The following is a 22,332-nucleotide window of genomic DNA, read 5'->3' as shown; positions in this document are numbered from 1 at the left end:
ACCAGCAGGAGTGGGGAAAGGCACAATGTCAGGGAGACTACTGCAGTTGGAAAGAGGGAACAACACAAGGAAGTCTAAAAGTAGAATTTAGAGAGACTGACAAGTCAACCACTAAGAATATGAGTGCCAAACCACAATATGAAAAATGAACTATGGGAACCAAAAAGGAGTGGTTCATTCTAAGGATTGATAGGATGGGGTTGGGAGGAGGAAAGAGAAGGCCTGTTCAAAAACAGGCCTTAAAAGTAAAATTTAATTTCAACTGCAAATGGAGAGAAAGGATATTTTAGACTAAAATATAAAAATCAATGTGAACAAATATAGAAATAATTTTTTCTTCTTTGGGGAGAAGTTATCTGGAGAGAGAAATGGTAACAAAGAGGAGGTATACATATAAAGATATGTAGAAGATGAAAATGAAAAGATAGTTTGAGACCAGATGGTGGAAGATTGAATACTAAACTGAATAACTCTGAGTTTTATTCTGTGGGCCATGGGATAGCACTAAAAATTTTAAGGGAGGAGAGGTATTGTCTGATCTTTGCTCTCCCAGGTAGCAATGTGAAAGATGGATTGGAGAATAAATAAACTGATTAAGGGCACGGACTTAAGCAGTGACTATCACAAAGATCCAGGTGAAAGAAGCTGAGGCTTAACCAAGGCAGTGGGAAGTGCAAATTAATAAAACAAGGCGGGGGGGAGAAACCAATGGGTACATTCACCCATTGCTAATGGATATGATTTTAATAGTGTTACATTCATACCATTCAAAATTAAAATGGTACAAAAGGATATTATACAGTGAAAAGTCTTCCTCCCACCTCTGTCTCTAGTCACTCAATTCCCCACTCCAGAGGCAGTCAATTTCTTGTATATCCTTCCAGATTTCTTTTACACATGAACAAGTAAATTACATATACATGATATATATGTATATATTATATATCCATGTTAGTATATATATTATATATACATGTTAGTATATATATACATGCAAATATGTGTGTATGAATATTCTTATCCAGTTCTCTTTTTTTACACAAATAATAACTATTTACACTGTTCTGTACATCTTTTTTCAAGCTCAGTCCTTTTAAAAAGTGATTTAGCACTATATGTACATACATACAAATATACCTATACATCATGTATAAAGAGCTATAAAAATGCTCACATCCTTTAACAAAGAATCCTGGGCATGACTCCTATGAAAAAAATTAAAAAAGGAAGAACTAAACTCAAAATAAGAAAAATACAATAGATGGGTTATAGTGATCTTTGTTCTCTCTCTTCACAATTGTTTGAGTGTTGCTTTCTTTCTTTAATTAGCAGATATAAATTTTCAAAAGAGAGGATATATGAAAATATTTGTGTTAGTATTAACAAAATTTGGCATCCAATTGTCCTTTTGGGGGGCACAGAGATGTCTTTTAGTAATACCTGAGTTTGATTGCCAGGACTATCACCACTACACACACAGAACACATACATGTACACATACTTGCATACATTGGAAGTATATTGTACTTACTGAATCACCAGAATTTCACAATATTCTTGACTTTAAAACTACCAGGAAATAGAGCAGCCTTAGCACACGCTACCAAGGACACAGCAGCCAACAAGGAAAACAAATGCTTTTGTTGACATGTACTGGAACAGGCTCAGCCAGTATCTGGGATTATAAATGATGCCAGAGAATCACTTACCCTGAGGTATTTTGCTAGTGTTTTCCCCAACTCTCCCAGTCTATTTTAACTTGATTTTGACTAAAAGATAAAGTGAACAGCTCAGAGGAAAAAAAGTCTTCTCATCCACAAGGAGTCACTCACTACTTGACTGCTGCAGGAGATAGTTAATTAACTCATTACATTAGAGACAATTACTTGGCAATGTCAGTGAGCCTGTTGCCTGAACAGACAGAAGAGGGAGTTTAGAACTGAAACTAGAATCTACCCACAGTCAGTCAAGATGCTAAAACATTTCAGGTATTATGTTAAAAAAAAAAAAAAAAAAAAAGCAGGTACTATAAAATGGGTAATATATTTAAACCAAACGTATTTTTAATGCTTTTAAAATAAAAATGACCCATTTATTTTAAACGACTTCATTAGTTTTAATGCTTCTTATTTTAACTGACAGGGTAATAATGTTTTAAACAGATTTTTAAAAAGTAAACATGGCCATCCAGCTGGTGTGGCTTAGTGGTTGAGTATCGACCCATGCACCAACAGATCACCAGTTCCATTCTAATTTGATTGGAATGCAGGCTTGTGCCTGGATTGCAGGCTTGATCCCCAGTGGGAGGTGTGCAGGAGCTGCTGATCATGATTTTTTTTTCTCTCATAGATGTTTCTATCTCTCTCTTCCTCTCATTCTAAAATCAATAAAAACTTTTTTTTAAATAGTGTTTATAAAAAAAAAAAAGAAAAGCAAACATGCCCTAGAGTAACAAATAAGGCTAGAAATAAGAAAACATTAAGTGGCCTTATCAAGACCTCTTTCTGCTACTCAAAATGACTTGAGCGTTTATACTAAAACAGTAAAAAGCAACTTAAAACAAAATTTGAGACTCGCAATGTTAAAAATTTAATATATCAAACAACTTACTAGTTTCATAATATCATCTCCATTTTGTTCATGTTATTTTAAAGGGTGAACTAAAATGACTTTAAATTAACCAAAAAATATATCTGTACTCCAAATAACTTTAGAGTTAATCATCTGCCATTTCAAAGATGTCTCTTAAGCACTAGTAAATCCCTCTTGGGCAAGAAATCAAGGACACATGAAAGACAAAGACAAGAAGTGGCTGAGAGGATCTAAAAAACAACAAAACAAAACAAAAACAAAAAACACCACAGGTGGTCTATTTTCTTAAACTTTATCCAAACCCAACTCAAGTATTTGAATGTAAAAGTGCATATAGCTTGACATTTTCAGAAATATTTAAATTTACATTGAATATAGTTCACATGTGCTTGAAAAAGCCTAGACATTCTGAAGCCTGAGAAATAAGATGGATCTTGTAGATTACAATCTTTACACATTTAATCCAAATTATTGCCTATAAGAGATGGCAGGGTTTCATACTCACACTGAACTACCTCTAGCTGTAAATGAAAAGATCATGTTATCTAGAAATGTTCTGCCTATCAAGCCAACAGATCAACATGTCAAAACCACATTTGCCTGGAGTAAACGAAATAGTAGTAACTCATTTGCCATTTATCAAATTTAACCTTAAGTGACCTTTAGAGTGTGCTACCTACATCACAGGTTAACTATAAAACAAACTTCACAAAGAATTTACACATTACCCTAAATTTCCATTGAGTAAGGGGGAAAAAGAGGTTAACTTAAAATTCAATGACATGAATAAGTACAAAAAAACCAAATAATCTAAATGATACAAATTACCTGCTTAAATGGTGTAAATTTTTTAAAAGATCCTTTGATGTTTTCTGTCTAAAAGATTTTTCAGAGATTATAAAGGAAAATTCTGATCTGCTGTGACTATAAAGCTGGTTATTTTTAAAAATTATACAGTGTATGAAGATCAAGGATTTCCTTTTTATGTATACCAAAATCAAGGTAGTGTATATAGAAGCACTACTTTTTAAACTAAAAATCTGCTAAAATCAAATCTTTCGGGCTATTGTGCAATTAAAAGCATTTATGAAGCACCAACTATGCTAGGCACTATGCCTGATACTAGATGCAGAGATCAATAAAACATTGTTCCTGTCCTCAAATAGCTCAGAGACAGTGGCATGATGGACACCTAAACCAGGGTCAGAAAACAGGTTCTAATCCCATATACTGTTCACTAGTTGAGATTTCTTGAGCAAAATACTCTGAACCTCTTTAACAGAAACAGCTGTGTTGTTGTGAGGGGGAAAAATGAAATCTTGAACACCAAAGTTCTTGTTAATTATAAAGCATATATGCCTAATGAAATTATTCTAAAATGCTTAGAAACACAGAAAAGTTTCCCTCCTTGCTTTACTGAATTTTTCTGCTTTTGTTCAAACCTGAAAGAGTTATTGTTCTAATTCTTAATTTTTCTCCAAACCAAGGTTTCTTTCCACAATTCTTGGGTTTATCAGGAGATCAGTCCTGACTAGTCTAGGCAGCTTCATCTCTGCTTATCCATCATGTGGCTGTAATATGAGTCAAAACAAACTGTTCCTCTATGACTTTGTTCCAACGGAGATGAAATGACATTTTCAGATCTTAATATACTTTCAATTTCAGTAAATCAAATGACAATGTCACAAAGTTCAGTAATTTCAAATATTAAATAGAGCACTTCCCATATAGAAAAATGAATTACATGAACAATGGGAGAAAAAGACATGTACCAAGGTAAGAGCTGAGCATATGAAGCTAACCCTTTTGCTGTTCTTCCCTATTACTGCTCCTACTCCTAATAGGAGCCCAATTTAGTAAGGAATGCATGCCCTTTCACTACAAAAGCACTCTGCATAATGAGCAAAGACCACAACGGATCTGACGCACAAACCCTGTTACAATAGTACAATGTGGAATTCACCTTCTTTCCTAAATAATATTTTAATGAGTAAAAATAAGTTTAAACACATTTGGCCACATTAATTTTAACAACTTTATTGAGCCACATTAATTTTTTAAAAACAGATTTTAGTGATGCAAAGTTTTTCTGATATTTATCAAAATCAAGTACACATGCTTTGGGAAAAGGTAGTTTTATTCATCTAAATTTAATTAGCACTTTCAGTTGCATATTTCACAAACAAAATATTTGATTTGATTTTGCAAAAAAAAAAAAAAAAAAAAATCCCTCAGATGTCTGCCTTTCTAACTCAGATTGCTTCCGTGAAATACTATGGGCTTATTTTTCTTTTTGTTTTAACATATGTATTTTTACTATCCATTACTGCAAGTCATACTGTTAACTACTAAACAATGCAATTCCTAACACAGTAGGGAGGTACAAAACCCTTGTTAGTCACTGAAATCAACTGAAGCTACCATAATAAACTAGGTTGACCAAAACATTTTTTCTCCTTAAAATAGCCAAAAGCCTTGGAAATAAAATAACGACCCCAGAGAACCCAGTAACTGGAACTAGAAGGTTTCTCGGGGCAGATTAAGTTGAATAATTAATTTGCATTGTTCTTAAAATAAATATTTCAATATCTTGGTGGAAGTAACCATGGGAACATACAAGGAACATATATATTTATAAGCCTGGGCAAATCATGCCTTTGACAATCAAGGTACAACTCCTAGGGAGACAGAATGCTTTAATGTTGATAAGCCTTGATTAAATACCAAGATTTTTACCACTGAGAAAGAAGGACCTTTATCCTTGTAGGAAGCAGAAAATATTAAGAGATTTCAGAGACAAATTAACCAATACAATGTATGAACCTGACTTAGACCCTAATTTTTTTTGTTTGCTTGTTAGAGGGAATTTAATATAAAAATTGGTCATAAAAATAAGAGGGGATACTTAGGCAACTCAGAGATGAGTAACAGCAAGAATCATTCCTGCCTCAGGGCCAGAGGGACACAGGGAGAAGACTGGGCTACTAACTGAGATGTCTCTGAAGTGGGGAGGGAGAGGATACCTCAGCTTCTCCTTCCTCCTCTTCAGTGTCCCATTAGTTCCTTCCATTTTGCCAACCCTATCCAGAAAGCAGTTGGCTAGAGAGCCTGGTCAATGTAGTTGACAGGTACTTAGCTCAGGTTCCCTTGAACACTTACAGCTGAGCAAGGCTTATGGGCTAACGCAGTAGTGGGCAAACCGCGGCTTGCGAGCCACATGCGGCTCTTTGGCCCCTTGAGTGTGGCTCTTCCACAAAATACCACGTGCGGGCACGCACGTACAGTGCGATTGAAACTTCGTGGCCCATGCGCAGAAGCTGGTTTTCGGCCTGGGGGAGTCTATTTTGAAGAAGTGGCGTTAGAACACTCAAGGGGCCTAAGAGCCGCATGTGACTCGCGAGCCGCGGTTTGCCAACCACTGGGCTAACGTATTATTGGAAGATAGAATCCCAGAGAAGCAAGAGTGAGAGGAAAAGGGAAGTGAGACGTGGAATAAAGCAACTTAAAAAAAAAAAAAGATGAAAGAATCAGGAAAATTTCAACACTGAATGGAAATCCAGGTTATTAAGGAATATTTTTAGGTGTGATCATCATATTGTGGTTTGTTTGGCTGGTTTTTCAGTCATCACCTTTTAGAGATACATTCTTTAGTATTTATGGGTACAGTGTTATGTTGTCTGGGAATTGCTTCAAAATAATCCAATGCAGCTGCAATATAGATAAGCAAGATTAGCCATGATAGATGGTGAAGCTGAGTAATGGGTATATGGCAATTCATTATGCTATTTTTCTCTAAATGTGTATATGTTTAAAATTTCAATAATAACGTTTTTAAAAGGCTATAAAACAATGAGATGATTTTATATGTACTAACAACATTATGTAAAAAATTTATTTAAAATACATAAACCATTTACTGTACAACCTTGAGCAAGTTACTTAACCTTTCTGGGTCTCAGTTTCCTCATCTATAAAATGGGAATACTAATGAGACCTACCTTATAGATTTGTTCTGAGGATTAAATATAATTTGTATAAAACACTTAGACTAGTACCTGAGACAAAACAGTGACTCAGTAAATAATCAATTACACAGTTTTAAAAATCCAAAAATGGCCATGGCACTGGCTTCAGTGAATGATGCTTCAGAAATTTCAGCAGTACAGTAAGTCCTCACTTAGCATCAATAGGTTCTTGGAACTGCAGCAAAATGATGTATAAAGAAACCACGGCCTACTTGATGTAAAAAGTCTTAAGGTCTTATAGCAGATCACCAACATTATAATGAAACAGTTGAGCACAATGACATTATTCGAGGACCTGCGGTACAAAGTAAAAAAGAGCTGGACAGGACCAGGAGATGCTGATTTATTTTTTTAAGTTACACCTAAAAAGTGAATTAAAAGTTGCTCTTTCAGATTTGTTTTGATATTTCAGAGTCTATTATTAAACTATTATTCCTTCTCTGATCTAGACCAGGCAACTGAAAGTTCAAGAGAAAACTGCATATCTTCCACAGCCTCACAGGTCTCAACATACAAAACCCTTATCTATATCTAGGCCTTTGTACATGTGAGTCCTCTTTTTGGAATTCTCTTGACCCACCTTTCAGTTCTTAGCTCTAGAACTAAGACCATGCTATACCCCATCTCAGAGCCTAGAGACTTAAGAGAAGCCATTACCTCTTACAATTGTATTTCAGAATGTAGGAATTTGTAAACATCTTCGGATGTAGGTCTCAAGAATATAAGTAACTAACTGATTACATGTACACAGTCATAAACACAAATTAATATCTTAAGTCACTTTATAGGCCCAGCAGTTTCCTGGGGGAAAATAAGAGACTCAAATCCTATTCAGGAAAGAAAAGTTCTCATCTCATCTTAGAAGTAAAGAAAGAGAACAAAGAACCAAACTTTTTTCAGTTCTCCGTGTATCAGGCACCATTTACACATTATTACCTCATTACCTCACATAGGGATGCTAGGTGTAATTATCCTTCTCAGAAAGACAGATGAAACAGGCTCCAAAAGTAATGTGAACACCTAAGGTCACATAGCAAAAAGGGATCAAATAAGGGTTCAAATCCAAGTTAAACTACAAAGCCCATGTAGGCTCCAGCTATAATCTGTTGCCTCCTTGGAAGACAAGTTACCTGAGGCACAACTCAAGATATTCTAAGAACCCTACGGACAAGAGGTAATTAAATTGGAAGAACCAGTCTACTCAAAGCAGTCATTCATGACAAAGCACAGAAATGTGTAAGAGAATTTACATTTCAACTTTACCTTTTTAAACATGATCTATTTAAATACAAATTGAATCATCCTATAAGTACTTCCAAAGTGCTAGACCTTCCTTGGTTTCCACGATGCCCTTAAAAAAAAATCCAAATTCTTCTCCGTGACCTATATGACTCCTTCAGCCTGATCTCTTACTAGCCATTCACCCCCCTCACGCACTGATGCTTCAGGCACACTGGCCTCCTTTCTGTTTTTTGAACATATAAAACCCTTATCTATATCTAGGCCTTTGTACATGTGAGTCCTCTTTTTGGAATTCTCTTGACCCACCTTTCAGTTCTTAGCTCTAGTATCACCTCCTCAGGGACCTTCACTGACCACCCTCTTGAAAAATGATAGCCTTTTTCATCATTCTATTTATTTCCTTATTAGACTTGTCACAATCTGTAGTTTGTGTGTGTGTGTGTGTGTGTGTGTGTGTGTGTGCGCGCGCGCTTGTTATTGTCTGTCTCACCCCTACCTAGACTGTGAGGTCCTACCTTTACTAAACTCCTCTATCTTAGCTCTATAAGGTTATAACCTAGCACAATGCCTAGCCTGCCACGTAGTAGGCAATGAAAAATGTATTGAAAATAGAACATAACATGGCATCTAATAACACTAATTTTCTCACCTTTTCAGTTATTTTTCAATCATTTTAGTTGATTCAAGGATAAAGTCTCACTATGGTGCCAGTTTGCCCTTAATGCCTAACACTTTTTAAAAAAATGAGAACTCTATATAGTTAATGGCAAATACTTTATAAACTTAAGATAAAGGTTATTTATTATCTTCAATTCCTATATTCTAAAGAACTTGGGAAAACAATCAGTGTGGTTAAGAAACTACAGAACCCTTCTGTGCATCTGACACTGACTGGGTTTATACAATCCAATTTATGTTGGGAAGTCCTCTTTTAACTTCAGGTTTTGAATTGATAAATTCTTACTTTTTAAATTATTCACTTGCTCAAAATTTGATATACACATTGATACTTTCTTTTATTTCCCCCTAATTCTTCCCCAACCAAGTTAACAACTTAGTTTCTATCCTTCCATATTTTTCTCAATGCCCATTAAATCACACAAAAATATGTGTAAATATGCATATAACATATAAGAAGTGACTTATAGAAAATTAATATTATGCTATATACACTTCTTTATATTTTTCTTTTCTCACTTAATAGTACATTGGAAATCCCTCTAAATCAGCTGCAATAGGTCTAATACATTATTTTTAGTATCTGCATAGCTTAATTTTTCTATCACTCCCCTTTCTTTTAATTATTATTTTTATTAAGGTATTATGTGTGTACATATCTTACCATTGCCCCCCCCACCCCACTCCCATATATGCCCTCACCCCCCAGAGTTTTGCGTCCATTGGTTATGCTTATATGCATGCATACAAGTCCTTCGGTTGATCTCTTATCTTCCCCACCTCTCCCTAACCTTCCTGCTGTAATTTGACAGATTTCTTTGATGCTTTACTGGCTCTGTATCTATCTTTTTGTTCATCAGTTTATAATGTTCTTTATTATCCATAAATGAGTGAGATCATGTGGTATTTTTCTTTCATTGACTGGCTTATTTCACTCAGCATAATGTTCTCCAATTCCATCCAGGTTGCTGCAAATGGTAAGAATTCCTTCTTTTTTATGGCAGCATAGTATTCCATTGTGTAGATGTACCATAGTTTTCTGATCCAGTCATCAGCTGATGGGCACCTAGGCCAGTGATGGGCAACCTTTTGAGCTTGGTGTGTCAAACTTCGCCAAAAAACTGAGCATAACTCGGGTAGTGTGTCACTTTGAGGAAAAGACATTATTTCGCAAATGTTTCATCCTCAGGAGCAGCAAATGTTTCATCCTCAGCATGCGGCCACCTCAGCGGCCGCGTGTCATCAGAAATGGCTACGCGTGTCAGTGCTGACACGCGTGTCATAGGTTCGCCATCACTGACCTAGGCTGTTTCCAGATCTTAGCTATTGTAAATTGCTATCACTCCCCTTTTGATAGCATTTATTTTGTTCTCTCTCTCCCCTTTTTGAGGAAGAACTGAGTGCTGCAACTAACAATCTTGAACACATATATTCTTATGAGTATTTTTATTTCTCTGGAATAAATATCCCAAAAGTAGGACTGTTTGTTCAAATGGTATCTTCTTTTTATTTGAAACCACTGCCATATTGCTTTCCAAAGACTCTGTTACCACAAACACTGTAAGAGAGCAATTTTTCCCCTCCACATTTGGCCTGAGTTGATGCTAACATTTGTTACTACTACTTATATTATAACTATAATATTATGGTAAGTATCCCACACTTTTGAAAACATAGCCCTAATGCATATCCCAACAAAGTAGAAGGGTCTCCTGCTAAAATCTCTGCTTAATTTCATTCTCAGCCCCAGGTTACTGCCAAAAGTAAGTAAGTACAAAATATGTAAACAAATTTTATTAAATAAAAGGACATTTCTTTCAAATAAAAATGTGTTACCATAAAACTAAGAAAGAATCACTCTTTGCTTTACATTAGCAGCATCTTTGTCCACTTTTTCTTTAATTATAAATAAACAAGATAGAAAAAGAAAGCATTTTCATAATTTTATATGGGATATTATCTTCATTGTTACATTGGTGATAATGAGAAAAAGAATAGACTCAAAATAATTTTTGGTCTAGCATATGTAATGAAAGGTGCAGTCTCAACAAGTGTTGCTTTTACCATACAATACTTTGATAAATGAACAGAAGGGCTACCAACTAAAAAAAAAAAGAGTTCTTGAAAAATCATACACTTAAAACAGTTTTTTTAAACCTACTTTGCCACAAAGCACAGACCAGATAAAGTTTTTATTTTGAAAGTTATCAGCCTTATAGCAAATAGCCTGTGACATTTTTGTCTTCACCTCACCTTCTTCATTGCTTCTATTTTCTCCTTTTTGTACTGTATACTTCTGATATAGCAAAATTGGGTCGATGATAGTGAGTGGGTGAGAGAGGTAAAAGAAGAAAGATAAATCAAGAAATGACAGTTGAAAGGGTAGTAATAGTAAAACCTTAGCTTGGCAACTGGTTGAAAAATTATAGCACAGACTAACACATTGAATTCATTTGTTGTGCTCCAATTTTATGAATGTGAGGAGAAGGAAAAAAACAGATTCCCACTGAATATTATCTGTTCTTTTTTAATTAATAGGAAATACAGCTCATCAAAATTTGAGAAGCAATGAATACCGAAAAAAAGCACCTATTTTCCTATACTCAAAATAATAATTCTTTATTCTTATAAAGCCCTTCTCATGAACTTGCACACATAATTTCACTAAACATAAATAACAGCACTTTCAAATAGGAATATTTTGCTGTTTTCAAAACAAAGACTTTTGAGCCATACTGGCTATTTGTGAATTTAGACAGTTAATGACACAATTCTAAATTTTATTTTTTTAAAAAGAGCTTTTAACTGTGTTCTAAAATTCAAAATTAAATCTTCTCTTTAAAAGTTCAAATGAGTGCTCGCTTCAGCAGCACATATACTAAAATTGGAACACTACAGAGAAGATTAGCAAGGCCCCTGCACAAGGATGACATGCAAATTCGTGAAGCATTCCATATTTTAAAATAAATAAATAAATAAAAGTTCAAATGATCCTGAACTCCAGTGACCCTCAAATCCTACCAAAACCAAATTCAACTAATAACAGCGTAATCTATATTTTAGTGTGTGTTTTTTTAATTTTTTTAAACATGTATTTTTAGTGATTTCAGAGAGGGATAGGGAGAGATAGAAACATCAATCATGAGAGCATTGATCAGCTGCCTCCTGCACACCCCCTACTGGGGATTGAGCCTGCAACCCTGGTATGTGCTCTGACCGGCAATCAAACTGTGACCTCCTGGTTCATAGGTCCACGCTCAACCACTGAGCCACATGGGCCGGGCTATATTTTAGTTTTTTACTGTATCCTTTTTGTAAAACTCTACTTTAAACTCCCATAGAACCATTCTCCCTAGTTCTCTTCCTCCTCCTTCTCATTTCAATTGTGGATATCACTTATAAATCAGCCCCTTATTCCTTGTCTTATTTTATATTTAATTCCCCTAAACACAAGGATTCATGCACCACCTATATGAATTTGTATCTGTTTAAATCTGACTTTAACTTATTGGGGCACATTTACTTATCAATCATACTTAAACTCCTCTCCCCCAAAATTCCCCAAATAGATGCTTCATCAATTAGCATTTATTCTAAAAATGCCAGATTCACTACTCCTTCCTTTTCAAAGTCCCTGGTATTGTCCTTTCCCTTTCCCAGCCACCAGCCTCTCCAGGTCATTATCATTCACATATATTATTTCAATAGCCTCTTAGCTGATCGTCCTACCTACTTCCAACCTCTCCACACTTTGTCCAACAAATACAAAGAGCTGCCAGAATTCACCACTTCAATTTGCCCACTCAGAAACCCACAGTGCCTCCCCACTGTTTCAATTCCAAACTCTTTGGCCAAATGTTCTAGGTAGTTACAGTATAGAGGCCCTTTTTAAAAATCACCTACAGATTTTTTTTTCTTTAACTTAACAAACATAGCTGCCATTAGCCCTCACATACTTCTAGATTTCAAAAATCATCCTGTTTTAAGATCCCACAAATGGTATAATGTAAGGGTTAAGAGTATGGGTTCTGTAGTTTCATTTGAATCCAGCCTCGACCACTTACGAACTAAGTCACATAAATAAAGTCCTTTAACGTAATCTATTTCACGGGGACACTAATCGTACCTCCCAAGGGGTTCTGAAAATTTAAAAATACCCTTTAAAGCACCAGGCCAATGCACAGTACACTGTAGAATTGTAGAATGATCAATACATGTTAGCCATTGTCATTATTTTTACATGGCCACTCTGATCTAGGCAAGCCAATTTGATTGCTCTACCAGAGGCTATACATTTGCTTTCACTATTCTTTTTTATTTTATTTTAAATACTAGAAGCCCGGTGCACAAAATTCGTGCACGGTGGGTGGTTGTCCCTCAGCCCAGCCTGTACCCTCTCCAATCTGGGACTCCAGGAGGGATGTCCGACTGCCCGTTTAGGCCCGATCCCGGGATCGGGCCTAAACGGGCAGTCGGACATCCCTCTCACAATCCAGGACTGCTGGCTCCCAACTGCTTGCCTGCCTGCCTTCCTGATTGCCCCTAACTGCTTCTGCCTGCCAGCCTGATCACCCCCTAACCACTCCGCTGCCAGCCTGATTGATGCTTAACTGCTCCCCTGCCAGCCTGTTTGCCCCCAACTTCGCTCCTCTCCCAGCCTGGTCACCCCTAACTGCCCTCTCCTGCAGGGTTGATCACCTCCAACTGCCCTCCCTTGCAAGCCTGGTCCCTCTCAACTGCCCTCCCTTGCAGGCTGGGTGCCTCCCAACTGCCCTCTCCTGCTGGCCATCTTGTGGTGGCCATCTTGTGTCCACATGGGGGCAGGATCTTTGACCACACGGGGGCAGCTATATTGTGTGTTGCAGTGATGATCAATCTGTATATTACTCTTTTATTAGATAGGATATTTTCATTGATTTCAGAGAGGAAGGGAGAGGGAGAGATAGAAATATCAATGATGAGAGGTGTTACCTCCTGCACACCCCCCAAAGAGGATCGAGCCCACAAATACACAACCCCCAGGAATGTGCCCTGACCAGGAATCGAACCGTGACCTGGTTCATAGGTTGATGCTCAACTACTGAGCCACACTGGCCAGGCATGCCTTCACTATTCTTGACTCCTTCAACCACAAACAATTAGAAATGGAATAGGTCGCAGAGAGGATTCAAGCCTTGACACAATCCTCCCCTTTGATTATTCAATTTGGTGTCTAGTACTAAATTAAAACAAGTGCACACAGGGCACACAGAAAATAGTCCTTAGTAAATACTTGTTGGGTAAATGTGTTAAATCCTAAAGAAATGTGTAGTTAATATGTACCGTACTTTTGTCTCCTATTATCTCTAAAATATTAACAAATCATATGCATCTAAAATAAAACTGCTTCTTAAACAAAGCCCTACAGCTTCAACTAAGTACAGTTTGAAGTACTCAAGACAGGAATAAAAAAAAATCGACCATGTTACTTGTTAGTTGTCCTCAAATTGATTCAACTAACTAGACTGTATCTGTCTAGGTACTTTAAGCCTTCCTGAAGGTATGTATCTATGTTCTCTCTCTTATCTATTAGTAATTCTTGGGTCAATGCTTAAAAGTTAGTGCTAAATGTGCAGTTATGAATTCCACAAATTTTCAAAATAATAAGAGCACCATCAAAAAAATGTGTAAAAATATAGTAAGATTTTAAAGTTGTCAAAAAACTAGGCATAGTCCTAGCTCTTTCTTTGTACTTCCATCTCTCCTCCTCCCAAAAACAAATCCATATAGAACTGTAGATTTTTCCCATGGGATTTTTAAAATTGGAAGGGCCTCAGTTCGAACGTGGTAGGTAGGTGGAGAGACGTGAGCAGAGCAAGGACAATGGACCAGATACAGAAGGTCACCAGGGCACAAAGCCCTGGTGCCTAGCAAAAGAAAATTGTAGGGTGGGACCTCATCCCCAGGGTGACCTTTCCTCCCCTAGCATATCAGGGGTCGTAAGGTTTGGACCCCCTGATCTTTTCTCCCTAGATTAACACCTAGGCCTCAGTTGTATTTCAGCTCCAGGCCCAGAAAAACAGCAAAACCAAACAAGTAACACCCTATCGAAACTCAGAACGAGCTGCACTGAATAATGACCCCCTGCCCAGACACCAATCAACCAATCAGTGAAAACCCTGACCCTGAAAGGACACACCTAGAAAGCTGCTGAATATTCTACAGAGATATTCCCTTGAAACCTCCCCTAAAATCTCCACCCTTAAACCCTTAAGCGGGGGCTCCTCCTCTTCCTTCCCCTCCCCCCAGGAACATTACCATTTACCTTCCTCACTCCCAGGGCCCTTCTTTTACCTCTACACCTTATTTCCTAAGCCCATTTCTTCTACAAATTACCTCTTCTACCTCTGTGATTTTCCAAATAAATGTTCTCTTATAGTTTGAGTTTTGGCTCTGAATTCTTTCCTAGCCAGAACTCAAGTACTGAGGTTGCTGAACCCAGATCCAGTACGACCCTGCCAGTCTAACACCTGGTGCCTTCCCACCGTCTACAATGCCCATTCCCTTAAGTCCTACTGAGTCCCACATGAGAAGATGAAACCCAGGAAGGCCAGATAAGTAGCCCACCGGTACAACCAGGTAGTGTCAGGACTGGAAATTGAACCCAGTGCTCCTGACACTTCGGTCAATGCTCTTTTCGCTACATCATGCATCATTTCAACTGACTTCTTCCATGCCTACTTAATCTAGAAAACAAAATTAACTATATCACATGAACTCACAAGACAATTGGATATAATCATATAATGTGAATATTAACATATTGTTGGCTATTTTCAAGAACTTGTGTAAGGAATAAGGATTTCAAACCATAAACAGAGCATTTCTATTACAATTACATTTATTCTGGAAATTATGCTTCCCCTAAAATCATCTATGCAGCCTCATCCCCCAAAATAGGTTAAGCAATCCATGTCTCAGATAAAAATGTCATCTATTCCAGGCTCATCAGCATATGTTAGGATCTGTTCCTAATATAGAATCATAAACTTTTGGAGTTGGAAGGAACCTTGAAGATCACCTCTCATTTTACAGAGAAAACTAATACCCAACAGGGACCTGCCTAAGGTCAGAATTTCTGTACAAGGACCCAAGTCCTGAATAGAAAGTTCTCAAAAGGTTTCAGAGAAAAAGCACAATATTTAGTGGAACACCTTAGTTTATCTCTCTTTACATCTACTTAAGTACAACTTCCTACATGATGAACTTTTGGAATTTAAGAAAAGAAAGCAAAACAAAAAACTAAGCCAACTTTTTTTTAAGTTTATAGCCAAGTCACTGATCCTAAAAACTTATCACAAGTTAAGGTAGATCCTGGCAAAATCTCAGACAGTAATATTTTGTAATAAAACCCCAAAAGTGTACAGATATAATAGTTTAAAAGTAAAGGGAGAAAAGACACACATAAATTAACTAGCTATAATTGTTTATCTCTGTAAAAAATTACATAGAGAATTGTTTGTAAGTATGAAAACTTTAAAAACATGCAACTTTCATGAATGAATTTTAATGTCAGTACATTCATAAATTTTATTTTGGTCAGTGCTTAAGAGAAGCTGGAAATTCTTTTAGCGTTCTTTTACGTGTCTTGAGTCATGTTACAAAAACAATAATTGAGGAAAATCTTTTATCAAATTTTAAAAGAATAAAAACCTTTGTCCAAACCTTAATAAAATAAGAATTATAAGCTATATTATCTAGCCATGTTAAGAATATATGACGGCTCTAACCGGTTTGGCTCAGTGGATAGAGCGTCAGCCTGCGGACTCAAGGGTCCCGGGTTCGATTCCGGTCAAGAGCATGTACCTTAGTTGCGGGCACACACCCAGTGGGGAGTGTGCAGGAGGCAGCTGATTGATGTTTCTCTTTCATCAATGTTTCTAACTATCCCTCTCCCTTCCTCTCTGTAAAAAAATCAATAAAATATATTTTTTTAAAAAAAAGAACATCACCTTCTCATAGGACTCCAAGCTTTAAAAAAAAAAAAAAAAAAGAATATATGACGATAGACCATTCCTAAAAGTTAAGGCCTGACAAGTACTAGATTTACACCTTTTTCCTCCAGTAAAAAAAGCAGACTACATAAGCCAATTTACCTGTAGGAATATGTTTCTTAACTCATGAGCATCACCTCGCTTGGTTGTCTGCACCTGTAAGGGGAGAAAGAAAAAAAAAAAAAAAAGCCGGTTAATGCTTCACTAGAGGCCACATAATCTCTTCAGATTAGAGTTCACACGTGCTGACAATCAATGCTCTTATCTTTTATAAGGGCATTTAGTTTAAAACAAACCAAAAGCACTAATACCGATAAGAACTGTCAAATTGGAGATCTGTGACTACAGGGTGGAAAGACAAGTGTGAAGAGCCTAAAATAGAGAAAATCTACCAGGTAGATTTCATCTGGATTGCAAAGGGGAGGCAGTGAGAATCAATCCATTACTTTACTCCACATCCACTAACAACACGGTTAGCAACCACCCACCTTCAATTCAAGAGGCCAGCAAAAGTAGATCAACAGGAAAGTTGAAACACCCAAATTAATCGCGTGGCCTAGCAGCTTTTCTTACCCATGGAAAGCAATCCAGAATACAATTATTCTCCGCTTCCCTCTTTCTCCACCCAACTTAAAATATGAAAGCTGCTACGTTTCCAAATACTTCCGACATTCTGCCACCTGCAGCGCAAATGCCAACCAATGCCTCCAGTCACATTGAAGCCCCAAATTACTCAATTACGCCATCCCCCCACGCAATATACAGATGCCTTAGGTACCCCGACTTTACATGCCACTTCCTCCCACTCCCTTTTCGATGGCCTCCAACTCCGGACTCACAAACCCATGCACTTAGAGCAGCACACTACTCTTCCTTCACCGACCCGGGGTCCTCACAAGCCCCTCTAACACACAATCCCTCCTCCTTCCCCTCCCCCAACCAGGCATCCTCTCCCTCCGGTCCAAGCCCCACACAGCTCTACCACCCGCGGGCTGGAGCCCCAGGACACGCTATCTAAGAACCAGGCGAAGAAGGAAATGGGAAGAGGTGAAGGGCTACAGGCAGGGTCCCCAGAATGTCTCTTATGCAATAAAGGCAGCAGTAGAGAGTTGGAGTCACCTTGACCGCCATGCTGTGCTCGGAAGCCGGGGACGAGCGGGGGAGCGAGCAGGGCCCAGCTGTCAGGGCGCGCGCGCGCCGCCTCCCCGGCCGCGCCCGCCCTCCCGCTCGCCGGCGCCGCGCGCGTCCCTATGCAAATGAGTCGGGGCGGGCGGGGCCGGGAGAGGGCCCCACGCCGGGTTCCGAAAAGGGAGCCGACCTGGGGGCCTGAGGGGGTCAGCCCAACCGCTACGCGGAGGCAGGGGACGCGCCTCCTTTGGGGAAGACTGGAGTGCCAGCCGCGGGATTCCGACGCGCCGCGTGGTTGCTGACAGCTGAGTCGCCGCCAGAAAGCCCCGGGTTTCCTAAGGGGCCTAGTGGGTGTGGCTTTGGGCAATGACTTCTGCCAAAGTCGTTTTATCCTGAGACTCAAAGGAATACTTGGGGCCTAGATTGAGCAAGATTTCGAAGGACCAAAGAACATGTTCCATTAATAATAATAATAAATGAATTAATGACAACTAATGGCAAATACTAACAATAAAAAAGATTGGGAACGACTCACTCTGGGGGAAACCTAAGTAAACATAACTTGAGAAATATGCCCCTAAACTGGCATGGGATGAATAGGCTTAACATATTTGTGCTTCATGTACTATTATAAAGCCTTATTAGGCTCACTTCACATTCCCAATCACCCAAATCTTTTGTGCAATGCGGTACCGCACAAATGCGAATGGGGGGGGAAATCCATTTGTCTTGAACTGGGCTGGCACTGAATCCTGGCCCAATTTGCCCCTACATAAACATGTCCAGCCCTCTCTATAAGTAGTAGCTAGCCCTTGAACCAAAATAATGTCTCTAAAACGGAGTCCTGCTATTATGACTATATTGAGCCAAATACTGATTCATTCAACAAACATTTACTGGGCAGCTATTATATGCTAGACCCAGTTTTGCTTGTAAGGACAACATATAGTCCCTACCCTCTAGGATAGTGGTCGGCAAACTCATTAGTCAACAGAGCCAAATATCAACAGTACAACGATTGAAATTTCTTTTGAGAGCCGAAAACCGACTTCTGCGCATGGGCCACGAAGTTTCAATCACACTGTACGTGCCCGCCCGAACGTGGTATTATGTGGAAGAGCCACACTCAAGAAGCCAAAGAGCCGCATGTGGCTCTCGAGCCGCAGTTTGCCGACCACTGCTCTAGGAGTTTATTGATGGTAAATGCTTCCACACAATCCCAACCCTAAGTGTATTTTTTTGTTTGTGTCTTTAAACCAAGCATGCTGCCTGTTTAAAAAAAAAGGTCTAACAACTCCAAGATTTATCCTCATAGGAGGCATCTCTTTTTTCTCCAGTCTCACTAATCATAATTGTGTTAAGTATCCAAGTTAATAGAAATGAGAAAAGGGTAACAAATGGCGATTGTTGATAAGGAATGCTACATTACTAGTACTCCTAAAATGAGCTTTTCTGCTGTAGTTTATTTAATTGCCTACACCATTACATCTTTCTTCAGTCTGTTCAAAGATCTTTAACAATGTAATTGGGCATAGGATGTACAAATTCACATTTTGTTCTGCTAGCATCTTATGACCCTGATACTCTCTTATTTTATGAAATTTCTCTTAGTAAGAATCTTGAGATGTTTATTTTGTTACTTTACAAGGGACAGATGTCTAATAGCCCAGAATCCCTCAGTTTGAATAAAAGTACTTAAGTGAGCCCTCAAGTGTTTAGTGGGGTTCTGTTGATTGAGCATTAACTCATGTTTGCTCGGGGAAGCAGGAGTGGGGGGGGGGGGTGGTCACCAGTCTGATTCCCCGTTGGGGCTTAGTCCCCAGTTTGGGTATGATGTTTGTTTCTCTCTCTCTCCCTCTCCATCCCTCTCTCTCTAAAAGGAAAAAGAAAAAAAAAAGCATTTATTTATAGTGAATGGATTATTTTCTATCGGAACACACTGTTATTTTTTTTCAAGTTACATACCAATATATAGTATTTTATAACTCTTTAAGTTTCAAATGATATCTGTAAACAAGAAATAATTTTAAAACTTGGAACAAGTTGAAAACTTGATAATTAATACAATCTATAAAGAATGACATTTTAGAAAGCAAAAGTGGAAATTAAAGGCTGAGAGACTAATTGCAAATATATTGTCATAAATAGTCACTTTTTATAATTGGTTTCATAAAAGACTCAATACATAGCTTCACTGAACTGGAGATTTAAATCTGTTCATGAAGTTGTTGCCCATGAAAATAATATATTACCCCCAGATGCAAAACTGAAATGTGAGCCTACTAGACAAGCCCATAGAAACATGTCTCCAGCTCCCAGGCAGCTTACATTATATTAATTTGAAACCAGCCAGGCACTTTGTGGGTGAAAGTTAGAATTATACTAATGCCTAGAGCCCTAATAAACTGAAATGTAATTATTAAAACAAGAGGCAAATTCCAACGAGCATGTTCTGCCACAACTCCTGGACCTCCTTCCATCCTTAATAACATACTATTTCTGTTTATCTTCTAGCTTCCTTTGATTATTTTACAAACATGAGTACATTTTTATACCTATTTCTATATCCTGCACAGCTACTATGGATGTCATCTTGCAAGAAGTAAATCAAGGTGGTGTACCAACATTTAATAGAGCTTTAGGCTATCACTAATTAAACTAGGAATGGAGCTCTTCCTAGGTTAAAGATACACGTCATCACTATGATGAGAAGCCAGATATTATGCCCCCATCAAGATAGAGCTCACAAAATATTTGAAATAAATAGCATGATCTGACTTTGGTACACACACACACACACACACACACACTGCATATTTGAACATCTGTACCTTTCAAGTGTATATTGGTTTTGACCTATACCTAGAATTATAAAATGGTACTTTTACTAAAATATTGCAAAACTTACAAATTTTATAAGTTGTGCCTTTATTTTTATTTTATTTGTTAATCTTCACCTGAGGATATTTTTCTACTAGTGACCCGGTGCACAAAATTTGTGCACATTAAAAGGGAATTAGAGGAAATATTTTAATATTGCTATTTGCCCTTTCTCTATAATAGAAGTGTCAGAGATGAAAGAAAATTAGTAAAATGTGTATGAAAATCTTCCTCCTGTCAGAGTCTGGAGCGTGCCACAGGAACCAGAGTCAAGTCCCTGCCTAGACATGTGCACCTGGAAATCTCTCGAGACCCAGACCCAGCCAGTCCCACCCCCATTGGGCTAGATCCAGACCCAGCTGGCCCCACCCCCGTCAAGCCCCGCCAAGGCAGGAGGCGCGGCCTGAGGTCCCCCGTGAAGCCCCACCAGGCGGAGGGTGCAGCCTCAGGTCCCCAGTCCAAGGCCGGGGCGGGGGGCACGGCCTGAGGTCCCCTGGCCCGGGCCAGGGCAGGAGGCACGCCTTGAGGTCCCCTATCAAGCCCCGCATGGCAGGGGGCTCGGCCTCCAGTCCTCTGGCCTGGTGCCAGGGCGGGGGGAGCAGCCTGAGGTCCTTGCTGATTGCTCGTTAAGGCTCGTTATGGGAACTCAGCCCCCGCTGTGAGCGCAGCCATCTTGTGTTACAGAATCCCTGCCTCCACTGTGGGTGCAGCCATTTTGACCGTTATGGCGTGATGGTCAATTAGCATATTCCCTCTTTATTAGATAGGATTGATTCTTAGGGAGAGTGGAAGAGAGAGGGAAAGAGAGAAACATCAATGTGAGAGAAACAAATCGATGGTTTGCCTCCTGCACACGCCCCGACTAGGACCCGGGCTGGGGAGAGCCTGCAACCAAGGTACAGGACCTTGACCGGAATAGGACCTGAGACTCTTTGGTCTGCAGGCTGACCCTATATCTACTGAGTCAAACCAGCTAGGGATATAAGTTGTGCTTTGAAAACCTCCCTTGCTAAGAGTCTATATGAGGAAATGGAAGGCATTAGGCTGGGGAAAATATGAAGGGCTAAGTGTCCAAGTTTGAGCAAATTATGTTCTAGGTGGTAGACTCACCTGGAAATTAATAAATGAGAAAGTATTATTTTAACACAGGCAACTTATAGTTAGATAATAGAAAAACAACACATTTTTAAAGCTTCTCTATGCTGTAAAAGTATTATACTGCCTGTATGACATTTGCTGTCATTGAAATAAATTCTCATTTTGGTGGAGAGAGAGGGTGAGGTATCAAAAATCTGGTGAAATAGTTGTACTCCTGCAATTATATTTTCCTAACCTGCTCTTCCTCACCATCTGACTCTAAGTCATATAAATTATAAAATGAGGCCCTGGCTGGTTTGGCTCCGTGAATAGAGCATTGGCCGATGGCCCTGGTGAGGGTGCATGCGAGAGGCAACCAATCAATGTGTCTCTCTCACATCGATGTTTCTCTCTCTCTGTCTTTTCCTCTCCCTCCCACTCTCTCTAAAAATCAATGGAAAATATTCTTGGGTGAAGATTAAAAAAAAAACCACACAAACAAACAGAGGATGACAGTGATCTTATTTTTGGACCACAGTCTTCATTATTCCTTGTGCAATACCAGCCAGTTTACTTTTCAATGGATTTGGGGGGAAATGCATGGAATGAGCTGCTCTAAATGTTTGAGGCTGTGAGTGCCCTATCACTATACTAGTCAAGTGTTTAGTGGGAAACCT

The 22,332-nt window shown here is 38.6% G+C and overlaps 1 protein-coding gene across 1 annotated transcript in view; it reads right to left on the bottom strand.

The window, feature by feature from the left end:
• Positions 1-17,785, bottom strand: part of SLC25A12 (solute carrier family 25 member 12) — a 95,705-nt gene extending 77,920 nt beyond the window's left edge. The window contains exons 1-2 of the mRNA XM_079782674.1: positions 17,690-17,785; positions 16,673-16,726 (exon numbers count right to left, since the gene is read on the bottom strand). Coding sequence (XP_079638800.1) covers positions 16,673-16,726; positions 17,690-17,701 — 66 coding nt within the window. The 5' untranslated portion in view covers positions 17,702-17,785. The remainder of the gene's footprint in view (positions 1-16,672; positions 16,727-17,689) is intronic.
• Positions 17,786-22,332: the final 4,547 nt, after the last annotated feature.

Source organism: Cnephaeus nilssonii (genome assembly GCF_951640355.1).
Source record: "Cnephaeus nilssonii genome assembly, chromosome: 10".
NCBI classification, from domain to species: Eukaryota; Metazoa; Chordata; class Mammalia; order Chiroptera; family Vespertilionidae; genus Cnephaeus; species Cnephaeus nilssonii.
The sequence above is the reverse complement of the archived record's forward strand: the minus strand, read 5'-3'. Positions and strand labels throughout refer to the sequence as shown.